The sequence below is a fragment of the Chelon labrosus genome, assembly GCF_963514085.1.
Source record: "Chelon labrosus genome assembly, chromosome: 17".
Taxonomy (NCBI): Eukaryota; Metazoa; Chordata; class Actinopteri; order Mugiliformes; family Mugilidae; genus Chelon; species Chelon labrosus.
The window spans coordinates 3,796,949-3,809,977 of record NC_140350.1 but is presented as its reverse complement, the minus strand read 5'-3'; the positions used below and the strand labels follow the sequence as shown (position 1 = coordinate 3,809,977).

The 13,029-nt window shown below is 44.4% G+C and overlaps 1 protein-coding gene across 3 annotated transcripts; it reads right to left on the bottom strand.

The window, feature by feature from the left end:
• Nucleotides 1–299: 299 nt before the first annotated feature.
• arhgap35b (Rho GTPase activating protein 35b) lies at nt 300–11,093 on the bottom strand (the record flags this gene model as incomplete). 3 transcript variants are annotated; one of them, XM_084565260.1, is made up of 7 exons in its annotated part: nt 10,494–11,093; nt 4,919–8,801; nt 4,591–4,732; nt 4,145–4,222; nt 3,842–3,973; nt 3,524–3,629; nt 300–3,409 (listed from the first exon to the last, which is right to left on the bottom strand). In XM_084565260.1, the coding sequence occupies exons 2-7, from the start codon at nt 8,636–8,638 to the stop codon at nt 2,989–2,991; spliced, it is 4,599 nt and encodes a 1,532-aa protein (XP_084421386.1). In that variant the 5' UTR covers nt 8,639–8,801; nt 10,494–11,093. The 3 variants fall into 3 exon arrangements, with proteins under 3 accessions (XP_084421386.1, XP_084421387.1, XP_084421388.1); XM_084565261.1 differs by lacking the exon at nt 10,494–11,093 and having other exon boundaries at nt 4,919–9,281; XM_084565262.1 differs by lacking the exon at nt 300–3,409 and having other exon boundaries at nt 3,520–3,629.
• Nucleotides 11,094–13,029: the final 1,936 nt, after the last annotated feature.

The window sequence follows — 13,029 nt, the reverse complement described above, 5'->3', positions numbered from 1 at the left end:
TCATGTTTTTTTGAACCGTTCTTGCAAGCGGTTCTGTGCTGTGGCATGTGGCAGGATGCTTTTTGCTGCTGGGGATCGCTGCCGTAGTGTCCACAGCAGTGTTGTTGCTATGGGATGAGGGTCTGCAGTCGGCAACTACTTTAGGTGGGTGGTACATGTCTAAGCAACATCCACATGAATGCCAGGTTCAAAGGTTTCCCTGCAGAACATTGTATTGTCACGAGATGGTCAATGTTATTCATTCACCTGTCTATGGTTTAAATGTTGTGCTCATTGGTACATCTCTAGGTTGTGTTTTTAGTTGAGATGGGTTTTCAGTATTTGTATGAAATATAGCACCGATCAGCAGCTATATATTCACGCCTTGCTTTGCTTGTGTATCAAGCTGTCAATCAGGAAAATCAGTGGATAATAACATATTATTATGAATATGATAATTATTATATCGTCAAATGGCAGCAGGGGTATTCCTAAGGCCATCATTAGCCCTCCCCTACATTTTCACATAAAACTGACATTTTAACTAACAAAAACAGAAACGCTTGATACTCTTAATTCCTTCCTGCTGTGAGGCTATGAAAATTACAGTCCAAACATACGATTCAGTCTCATTTTAAACTTGTAACATTGCTGAAAACTCAATGACAGACGCCTACACATGCACCACAAGAAAGCCGAGGACAATTTTACAAGATTTAATTTATTAACTATTATACAGTTCACAATAAGGCCTTCATCTTCAAACATTATCCGCAGTCAGACAAATTCCATGGTTTGCTTCCGGTGCACACTACATAAACTTTTCACGTTTCAGCTATTTCACTTTAGCGATGTTGGCTTTTTTTTTCTTTTTTTTTTTCTTTTTGCTCTAATTTCATGTTTTAAAACAGGAAGAGGTTTTCATCCTTCTCCCTCTGTGTGTGTGTGGGTTTATTTTATTTATTTTTTTAAATCATGCACTAAACTTAAGTGGCCTTGAACCATTCACAAAAAATTGTAAAAATGGACCTTCGATCATTGAAATACACACTAGAAATGTTTTCTACCATTGACTAAAGGGTGGCGTTCCCCAACATACAAATAAACAACCATTATAGAGTAGTATGCACTCACGTTTTGCTCACTGAAGGGCAGATTTGCCACGGCTGCATCAGAAGTCAAGTGATGCGGTAACGTTACATACTCCCAGGAATCGCATTATAGTGGGACAGCTGCTTGACGAGCCCTCAGTTTAGCCTGAAGTGACTGAAATGACTGACTTCCAGCAGCAGTACGATTCCAAAAGTACCAGTAATTGATGCTCCCAAATATTAATAAAACCAATGATCTGATTATTCTTGGATGCGAGCAAGAACCACAACGGGGCCACAATCCTCCAGAACTTTGATGTCTAGTGATCCGTTTTTCTCGTCCCCATGGATAAGACAGTGCTTCTTCCTCTCGTAAGTTTAACGGTTTAAGCTATCAGGCCTTCATTAACAGTGCTACAGCTGAAAATGTGCCGCTTGTTTCCAATGAAAAAGGAGGACAATATGCCAGCATGAAACTAATTCACTAGAGCAGGCAAACGGCCACTGGTGCTTCCTGAACGTGTCCCATCCACAAATATTCTACTTGCCGTTGTATAGCAGGACTATTCGGTAACAGTGCGTTGAGAATACTAAACCTTCTTAGTTAAAGGTCCTTAATGTTACATGAATACAAAGAGCTTGGTTTGATAGACAGCCACAGCAACACATCCAGCAACCTATCAGGTTTCAAGCATTTGGTTTCCATGGACACCAGATGGTAATGTTAGTCTGTGTTATGGTATGACACGGTTACACATTCAAAATGGCAGCATTTCTCCTTCACTTGACTAACGGCAGGGAAAGTCTTCTGTGACATTAAAATGAACCCAAATGTCCCTAAGCATCGACCCGCAGCTAGAAAGAGGACAAACAAAACTATTTTTCACATGGCTGGATGAACGAGGAGCATGAGAGGATTCAGACGTCCCATTAACCTAAAGACGGGACCTCTGGATCCGCTTAAGAAGTTTTTACAAGGGGATTTTGATGTGTTACAAGCCTGCACTGATGCCACGCCCAACCACAAACAAATATGGACAATTAATCAGTGTGCCATTTCTTCATATTTAACACTACACTATAAAAAAGTGCTTCAGATAAGTTTGTGGATACAAAAAAAAAAATAATAATTCGATGTAAACAAAGTTTGATCTGCCAGAGCTCTGTAGAGGCAATGGGTATGGCTGTTTGAGCTGTGAAATTAAAAACACACGAGAAAACAGTATGTCAAAAACAACCCTTCTGAGGGGAAGAAAAAAAAAAACAGTGATCATTAAAGTGCATCCCTGGATGTGTTCGGCCCGACCCCCTTACCCTTCCCTCCCCATGCGGACCCCTCAAGTAGAGCCGATGAGACAAACCCAAAAGGCAGACACAGAGGAACCTCTGCTATGTGGAGCAAACTGCTGCCCAAAGGACCTACAGAGGACCAGTCTATAAATCCAGTGGCAGTACTTTCAAGAAAAAAAAAAAAAACTAAAAGAGTTTTTACACATGATAAAAACATGGTGGCCACAAATCATTTCTTCCAGCTTGGCGTAGAGGTTTCTATTTCTTGGTAGTGTAGCATAAGTGGTGGCTGTTGACAGAGGAGAGGCTTGTTGCGACAGTGACCCCTGTCCTCCACATCTGACCCGACATCCAGTTCCCAGCGATCAGAGTCTTGGAGGGCAGAGGAAGCTTCACCGATAATAGTAGGCTGCCCCGATGCACACATGTATGAATAAAAACAGCAGGTTGGTTGGGGAAGTTTCTCAGACATTTTCTATCTCTTGTCTTCATAAACTACATTGTCCATGATCAAAATGTGTGCACATGTTGTTATCTTTTATTTTTTTTTCTATTTTTTTTTTTTTTTTTTTTAAGTGTTGGTGATAAGGTCCAGCATCGTCATGGGCACACATGGTTTCATTGTCTCTCACAGTGTCTCTTGTTCAGCAGGGGAATGGTGGGAGTGGGGGTGCTGGTGGAGGGGAGGGAGCAGAGACTGCAGGGGAGACTGGGGAGTGGTGGGAGGCGACTGCTGCAGGGGGCTGAAGTGTGCGGTGCTATGGGGCGGAGAGGAGCGGTAAGAGGAGTAGGCAGAGCTCCCGCTGAGGGTGGTGGTGGGGGAGGCAGGGAGGCCCGCGAGGCCCGCCAGGCCGGTGGGGGAGTCGAGGAGGGGCTGGTTGTAGAAGAAGAATGCACACTGGTGGATGAAGATCTCGATGATTGTCTGGTAGGTGCGTGTGGCAGTCAGGGCATCCATAGTGGAGAAGTCAGGCTTCATGAGGGTGGGCCAGAAACAGATGGACAAGTTTTCGCTGGTCATCAAGTTCAGCCTGCTCAGCTGGCTCACCCTTGGAAAACACACAGGGCCACACCAGTTTATACATTCATCATATGGAGAAACAAAAAAAACAGAAGACTACCAATCAATGAAACTGCTTTACATAACAGGAGGGTGAACTTACTTGTGTAAGTGGCTCACTACATATTTGAAGACATCGTAATTCTCCCTGGGGAACCTCCTCAGGACATCCTTCATGGTATATAACCTCTGTTCTCTGTCATTAATTTCTGCACACACAGATCGTTTTTTTATCATTAGAACTAAATCCCCATCGTCAAACAGTAATTTAAAGCTCTACGCCGTCATAAAAATAAAAGCTGAAAATTTTAAAACCGAGCAAAGCATGTCCGCCAAAACCTTCCCTACCCTCGTCCCTCCTAAAGAAATAATCTTTTTATGTTCTGGTAAAGACCCTCCCAGCCCAGCAGTGTTTGCTTACTGAAAGCATCCAGCAGCTCCACCTGCAGAGCAGAAGGCAACAGGGGCTCAGGCAGCTCAGAGAAGAAGCTTTTGAGGGCTCCAGCCACAGTGTTTATGGAGAAGTCTTTCTCCACCAGGTCTAATCCGTGGTCTACACAAAGAGAAAGACAGAGTTAAAAGAGATCCAGTCAGAAAGCAGCCGTTTTCAGGAGCAAATAATCCGCCGCGCGTCCTCTGATAACTCTCCGTTTATGTTTTGATTAGGCAGTCACGTAATTACATGTCAAACAGCTGCTTCAAGCAAGTACGACGAACAGCTCACCCTGTTCAAACTGCCTCTGCATGCTCTCCATCTCCGACTTGTTGCCGCTCACACGGTACAAACCCTCTGTGTTCAGGCCTGAGGGGAAAAAGAGCGCAGTAGAGAAAAGAGGGAAGACGTGGGTGGGGTGTCACAGCGGGGAAACAAGCAAAGCACAAACACTTCATTAGCCCCTTTGCAAGCGGAGAGGACGAAACAGATGCTGATGAAGTTTCCGGAGTAGTACTTAATACTCCCTGGTGTCACTTTCACATCACATTGTGATTGTGAACCTGGTGATCAGGTTTAAGAAATCTTACAATGGGTGTGTTTAAGTTGACATCATATAATTTTCAAGATATTTATTTACAGAAGAAACTGATGGCCATTGTCAGTATTTTCCAGAATATGCGTTTGAATCTACATATCCATACAGTTAAACAGGTTCAAATGACAAACGACATTACCTGTTGTCTCAATGAAGCGGACACACTTCTCAATGAACAGCGGAATTGGTCTGTCTGGGGATACCACATTCACTAGGGGGACCCCAAAGTAATTGCTCTCCAAGGGCTTGGGAATAGTTGGACGGGCCTTTGGTCTGGATTTCTGTAAATAATAAAAAAAAAAGAAAGAAAGACAGAAGACACTGAGTGTTTCAAATTGCTAATTACATGGACACTCACTAAACTCTCACAAAATGTCTTCATCATCAGCAGAAATCAGTAAAATCAATTACAATTTTTGTATGAGATTAAGGGCAATGAATTAAAAGAGAAAAAGGTGGTTTAATACCTTGGCTGTTCGTCGCAGGCTCTTCAGAATGTTCCTCTTCTTTGGATCCTCAATCTCCTCACTGACAAGACTTTCACCCTTCAGGGTCCCAAAGTCGTCTTCTTTGGATTTTGGAAGAGCTCCCATCTCATCATCACTACCAATGAAGCTTGTGCGAAAGCTGCTGAACTTGCCCAGCCGCTTAGAGCGATCACGGTACAGCCGGGGCTTCACCCCGACAGCTGAGAACTTTCTTCTCCGTTCCAGAGAGCTGCTGTCTGCTTCACTGTCAGAGCCATTTCCATTGGAGTGCATCCTGTTGGAGTTTCGAATCGTTATTATCTTTCCTTGCGTGCTGTCATGGGGCACCGAGTAGATGATCTCTTCGTTGCTAGGGCGGGGCTTTGACACAGCATCAATGGGTTCAGCATAATCTGAAGGATCGTAGCCCACGTCTCCACCAGGAACCCAGGTAACAGCAGAGGGCAGGGAGCGACGATGTCCGAGTGTATCAATATATGGGTTACGGCTCATCTTGCGGAAGTCAAAAGTGACACCAGGTTTAACTCTCACTTGGGGGGGTACTTTGTTATTGAGTTTATTCTCAAAGTCCCTGATATCAGAGATGACAGAGATGTCACTGGAATCTAAGTCAGGCAAGTGGAAGCCCCCACTATGAGAAGTAAGTGTGCCATCGTAGTATGGGGGTGATGGCTCAACATCATCTTCTGAATCCAGCAACATGGTGACAGGACTGGGAGAACTGCAGCGTGGGGAGTACACGTTTTCATTGGTGCACGCTTCGGCAACATTATCGTACATGTGTGTGGCCTCCACAATGTTGCGTTTCTCTACCACCTCCATCAGAAAAGAATGGAACATTTCTATCCTGTGCAGACCTCCCACCACACCCCCAGACCCACAAACCAAACTGTTGAAGCGACCCTCAATCTCATGGGCTAGTTGCTCCCCCTGGATAAGTTGTTCACACGCATAGTCACTGCCAGTGAGCTCTGCCTGGCTATCCCCCACTGCTAACAGCTGAATTGGTATGATGTCCTGAACCTCACACAAGAATGCACACAGGGTCTCCAGGGAGGCTTTTCGGGAGACTGAGTACACAGCAATGTAGCCGTGTACTAACCTGCTCTTCCGTAAAGTGAAGGAGGCGTGGTATGATAGCAGAGAGAGCTCTATGGCCAGCTTGTGACCACCAACTGTCTGCTCCAGCAACACAGAGGTGCCACTATTAGACATAGGTCTGCAGTGCTGGTGCATTAGGAAAGGGGACAGGAGCTGCTCAATGTCATAGGAGTCTCCACACATCAAGCACATGACAATGCGCAGGTCTGCCTCTGGGACGGGCTGATGAGGAGAGTCACGGAGACCTGGAGGCTCAGGGAGTAGAGGTGGAGAACTGCTACTGAAAGATGTGCTCCTCCTAATATCCAGAAGGCTCCTCAGCACCTGGTTAATTTGACTCTCATTGACATTGTGGCCATAGCCCACACCAGGGGAGGCTGGGTCTAAAAAGCTACACAGTAGTCTCCTTGCAACCTGCTGTCCCTGTGTTATTAGGTTTAAGGCAGTGTCTCCACCTATATCAATATATGATCCTACACCTCTTTTAGTGACTAAAAGCAGTGAAGTTGGCAACTGGGCCAGCTGGCTATCCCTTCGACCTAAAGTTGATTCTCTCAGTCGGTCAAGACTTTCAACCACATAGGAGAGGGACTCTTTTGAATTATACAGACACAGACATCCATGGGGGGTGAAAGTGGGGGTATGGAAGGAATTTACTGGAAGACGTACATTTCCCTCAATGGGCCGCAGTGTCAGTTCATACATCTTCCCATCTAACACATACCAGTCATCATTTGTGCAGAGAGTCCTAATCTCATTGGCAAATTCCCTGGCCAGTCCATCCTTTCCCAGTATGACAAGGTTAATTCTGTCAGCCTTGGTGTCCCCAAAATGAGCTTTCACATCAAAAAAGGGGTAACATGTGGGGAAACGTGAGGCTAAGAGCTGTTCAATCTTAGAGTCTCCACAGTGAGGGCTGCTAGGGCAGGTCTCCTTGGTGGGGTGGTAGACGAAGTGGATATGCTTCAATACTAGAGCATCTCTTTCAGCAGGAAGCTTTTGTAGAGCCTTGAATCGCTGTTCCTCCCCCAAAACCTCCTGAATTGCCCCCATCTTTTCCTTGCTTGGCTTGGCATCAACTTCAAGCTCATAAAAAAGCTCAGAGTACTCCAGTAAAAGCTCCTGGAAATCTTCCTTAGCGCGGTCAATGATCTCCTTCTGATGGCGGTTGTACAGGTCCAAATACTCTGCCTCCTCCAGCCACTGGTAGAACTCTTCATTCATTATGAAGCTGCGGGCTTCCTCCCAAGGTTTACCAGGAGTGACAAAGGGGGAGGAGGCCAACTTCTGCTTAAACTCCTGTCTCATCTCTGCCCGCCTGCACTCATTACGCAGGTGTTCCAGGTGGGCATCAAATATTTCCTCGGCTTCAGCAGTCTCCAGGAGGTCGGAAGGGATTCGCTCATCTTCCATGTTATCAATGTGAGATGTGTCTTCCCATGGTGAGTCCTCCAAAACAACAAACCAGTGGGCAAAGTGCTGCTTAGATTCTAGGACTTTCTGCACCCCGGACCACCTCAGCTGATCGATCTCATCCAGGTCAGGCACCAAAGAACTAAGTGCTAAGGGAAGAGTGCTTAAGTATATTTTGCGACGTCTCTCAATATGTTCCTGCTTCAGCCGGAAGACATGCTGCTGAAAAAGCTTCTTGCATTTAGCTGTTCCCTCCAAGAAGACATATTCGTTGTACTCTGGGGAGGTGTTCATGCGACAACAGGTGTTTAACCAGGTTTCATTATGATTCTTTACAATACGATTGATTAGCCATTCATAGCGATCCTTGGCAGAGGCTATCTGCTGACTCTGGAGCTTTAGGGCTTCAAAATATGGTATGATCTTGGGCTTGCCCCTGCTCTTATCAATAAGCTGAACCAAAGTGAGGAAGGCAAGGTCAACATTTATATTGGAGCGTGCCGATGTCTCAACTACTGGCAGACTCTTTTTTGTGATAGCAAAGGTATGTGCATCTTTTATGTAGCGCTCAACTCCTTCATCACACTTGGTGAGTACCAGAACAATGGGCTTCTTAGTCTTGCTAATCTGACCATACAGGTTTGTGATGAATTTGAGCTGGTCATCAAAGTTTCGGTTCATGCCCCGGCTCACATCAACGCAAAGCAGGAAGCCATCAACCTGGAGCTTGCCCTCCGGCATTTGCTTTTGCTCAAAGTCTTGCTCCAGACCTAGCTGGTCAGTACAGAAGTACATGAGCTTCTCTGCCGAGGCCAGCTTGGTTGCGGCTGCCCGTTTGATGTAGGGCTGCATCGCAGTGCTACGGTGTGGCTGAAATGTCTGGTCATCAATAAATTCAGTTTGCTCCACAACATGCATCCTGCACTCAGGCCCCTCCTCCAGAACTCGTGCCACCTCCCCCCAAAACAGAAAGTGATCATTGTTAACCACTCGTCCCCCAAAGTCACTGGTGCTCAACACTGATGTGTGATCCAGGTAGAAGTCATCAGCACTAGGTCGTACAAACCTATTACACAGGCAGGACTTTCCAACCCCACACTGCCCCTTCTCTTTCTCAGTTCCTGACAAACCCACGACAATGAGGTTGTAAATGGGCGACCGTGCATCTTGCTTTTTTGCCATCATAGCCTGCTGACACTCATCCTGCCATAAACAGGCACTGTATAAAGGAGTTCACTTAAATGTTTGTCCATAAAGTTCTTGATCCAGAGACGGAGATATGGGTTCTCTTTCTTCTCCTGGGCTTCAGTTATAACAAATAGCAGTGGTGTGCTGTATGAATCAGATCCTGTCAAAAAGAAAGAAAACAGACATTTTGAATTAAATGAGAAAAACAAAAACGGGGCAAAAGTCTGACCCTATATGGTACTTTATGTGCCTCCTAATACCACTATCCTGCATAATAATTGAATGTTCTGTAAAATTACTGGAACATACAAATGACAAGAGGAATGTTTTACTCCATTTTTCAACCATTCCCTTTGTTAAACTTAGCAAATAATGCAGAAGGAATGGGCCCTCTCAAAGGTAAAGGCCACATATATTGTTTAAGTGTCAGAAACTCGTTACGGCTATGGCCTTGATTATGTATCGAGTCTGAGGCAATTGTTATCATCTTACGTCTTATCTAGCCACCAGCAAAGCATAATGAGGCACAATGAAGATAACAGAACAGTAATACAAATCAGCATATTATCTCCGGACACAGATTTTAACGTAGAAAGGACCAAAAAAAAAAAAAAAAGGAAACACAGTTATGACATAGGGTGAACACAAACGACAGCCGAATATTATTTGCCGAACCAATCTTCTAATTATTTTGTGAAATGATTCAGTTTAATTATTGTTCATCACATTTTCCCCAATAAGCCCAAGGTAACAAATCCTGATGCGCCGGACCCATTCCTGGCATTTTCAACTTAAATCTCTTTTTTGCCATTTTGATTATCAAAATTACTGAGCAATCTTGCAACGACTGACTGATTTATTAACCGACCCACTTCACTACCTGCTCTGAAGCATTCCTGCAATATCAGGATCTGAAGATAACATTAATCTAAGAGGAAACATGTAGGGAGTGGTGCTCTTGAAATGACAATGTCAGCTGATCGGTGAGTGGGGGGACAAACATTAAAATGACAGTTCAGTCTAACTGAACAGTTTTATGGCTACATAAAACAGACAAAACGAATAAAGAACTTATCAGCTGAGTCACACGTGCAATCAATGCCAAATGACACTGAACTTGCTCATTGAGACGCCTAATCTTAAAAAGATATTTAAACACAGAGCAATGATGTTTCCTTTAGAGTATGTATAATAGTAGTACCACAGCAAATTCTGATGCAACTGTCAGCTCAGTGTTGCAAAAATAACCAACTGCAGAAAAATAATGTGTAATAAGATTCACAGAAGTCAAACATGGTCAGAAAAGATGAATTAAAGGGTTATAATGAAATGAACAACCTGCTACATGGAGTGACCGCCACACATCAGAGGCAAACAACAGCTCCGGCAGGGTCAAAAGCAACCATGGGCAGTCCACACCGCTCAGCTGAGCTAGGCCTGATACCCAAAATGAACAGGCAAGTTCTTTGCCGATAGGAAAAAAACAACCAAAACTGCCCCATTTAGCACCATCGAAAACCACTCACAAAAGCCAAAGCGCACATTCAATCAAATCCGTTTCCCCCAACCTACTTACTTTGATAAGATTTTATAACGTTACATGCTCTGCAAAGGATTAACAGTTAACATGGGGCTTTAGGGTGCACGCAGAGAGGGAGCTGACCACGCCAGGCCTGCTTGCTGTCTACATAATGAAATTGCAGCGCGGAGATCAGGGGATAGCCTACCTCCTCCACGCCGAGACACGACGTTTAAAGGGAATTTATTTACCCAGCTGTGCAGGGTGTAGCACTCCACGGCTTCGGGAGGAAATAGCCAATAAAGAAGAGGAAAGAGCGTGTAGGATACGTACCAACGCATATCTCCCTTTCTCCTCTTGCATCTGTCAGGCTTGCCGCAGCCCTCGCCGCCTGATGTGCATAAGCAAAAGCCGCAGAATATACTGCGAACCGCTTCTATTCGCGCACACACAACACCGATTTCACTGAAACGTGCGCAACGGGCTCGTTTGAATTAAATATCCACCACCCATATATGCCGGATTCTCGTGTTTTGCATCACTGTTTTTCGTTGCAATTAAACACGGGCAAGGCAGAAATTAATATCCCGAACAATAGAACAATCCGATTTTCTTCTTGCATGGGTGTTTTTTTCCTCCTCATGCGAGACCCGGGCGCATAAAAATCTGCTTAGTCGTCCTCCTCCCGGTTCACCACGTTGCTTTTTCAATAATTATTCTGTCCATTGTTGTGCCCACATAACGCTGGGCCGGTCGCGCACACGAGACAACGGTGAGTTTGTTTCAATCGCCGTGGTGTTTCGCTTTCAAACGTGCCTTCGCAGCTACGCGGACCGCTCATGTCCCGATCAATTTACGAGCGGATCGCGTGTGTGAAAGTGGTATTTCTGTCAGCTTTCCGATAATGGCGGCGGCCCTCCTCCCCGGACCTAGTTCTCCTCTTCTTTTCTTTAGGAAAAGGGAGCTGTGGAGACAGAAGCGGCGGAGAGAGAGGGACTCACCCAGCGGCGCCCTCACACAACTGCAGCAGGTCGGCTCTCTGTTGCTAGCTGCCCTGCTGTCTATGCGGAGCTCGTTACTCAAAAGTAATCGATTCCTCGACTCATATTTCAAAACTATTGGCAGAGTTTTTGTTCAACGCTCGCCCTAGAGTAGCAATTTACTAATAAAATAACTCACTTTCTCTTATGCTGGGTCATTTCTCTGACCTTTTAAAGCCCAGGAGTGGTTTAATATAGCTAACAAACTCATGTCAGTTTTTTTATTCAACAATGTAACACAACGTTGATCAATAAATAGACAGTTTTTCTTGACTTTTAGCTAACTTTTTGATAAATAAATATGTTTATATATGTTTTTATATAAACTATGTGTTTAATATGTTGTGTTTGATGGAAAATATGCAAGATAACATTTAAATTGTTATTTAGCGTGAATTGATGAAATGTTAGCAATTTTTTTTTAGCTAACTAAGGCACCATTAGCATTAAAGTCCCACCTGACAGAAAATGTGTCTGGCAGACACAGACTGTAAATAAAGATGGATGTCAGCCAGGACAGCTCCTCTAAAGGGAAGCCAAAGCAAGAAGAGCTCCCCCTCCTGGCTGGCTGCGGTATCGTCATAAGCTCCACCTCGTCCATGTGGATGGGACTAAAACACTAAAGTGCACATGAAATACATTTTTGGTTTCCGTCATTTTATGTAGTTAATATAATACTGCTCCATGCAACGTTACTGTAGGACCGTGAGAGTAGGAAAAAATAAATAACTACCGTGTATAAGCCGACATTTCTTTGTGACTCGTGGAGGTAGAGCAGAGCGCAGTGTTAATCAAGCGAATACACGAGTGAGTCTAGGGGAAGTGTGGGCGGGTCATCGATAATGTGGCCCCCCGCGGTTCCACTCTCAGACAGTGCTGTCTGAGAGTGGAACCGCAGACTCTGGCTCCAAACTCGCAAAATGGCGCCGCCCGAATCCCTGGAATTCTTGCCTCAGTTTGACCAATGCAAGGAAGTGGAGACACATTGTCCATATTTATACAGTCTATGGACAGACATTGCGGTGAGCTCCCCCAGTGGTAAGGGGCAGACATGCCTTCCCAAGTTCAGAACAAATAGTGGTCCAATGGCCTTATCTATTATATACTAAAAGATAAGAAAAGATAAGATAAGAATTTACTGATCTCGAGGGGAAGTGTAGGTGGCAGGGCGAGACAGTGCTAAAATACAAATTAGATAAAAACTAGAAGTAAAATACTTCAAGCTAAGGTTTGATGGCCTGCAGAAAAATCTTATGAAATTAAAAAATAATAAAGGCGCAAAATACATTTACTGTTGTTACCAAGCTCAAGTTAAATATAATATGGGCCTATTTTAGGGTTGTTATCAGTTATCAGTTCCGCTCCATCTGCTTGATAATATTATGATTGACTCCCTCCTCCTTAGTTTAGCTTGCTTGAAAGAATGAATTAAGCTATTAACTGTTGCCCTCTTTACAAAATGTTTGAATTTAACAGCAGCATCTCCAGTTGTGCTAGCTAGCCACTGTGACGAGACAAACAAGCTGCAGTATAAGTTAGGCTTCAATTTTCATTGATAAAAATGCACATCTCATATCCAGGTCTGCACAAGTTCACTAGAACTCCTCCACATTTGACAGCGGCTGGCGTCAGTCATCAGCATCATATCTGATTACTGGCAAACTATTAACTTTAGCATTGCTGCCTCCTAGTGGATTTATGGGCTGTAAACCACCACCACAGGCTTTCTGTCGTCTTTGCAATGAAGGTTTCACTCTGTGTAGGTTTCTAGCTTTTTGTCTGGTACTTTGCTGTGCTGTAGTTGTATATGTTTGGATTCAGGTTTTCAG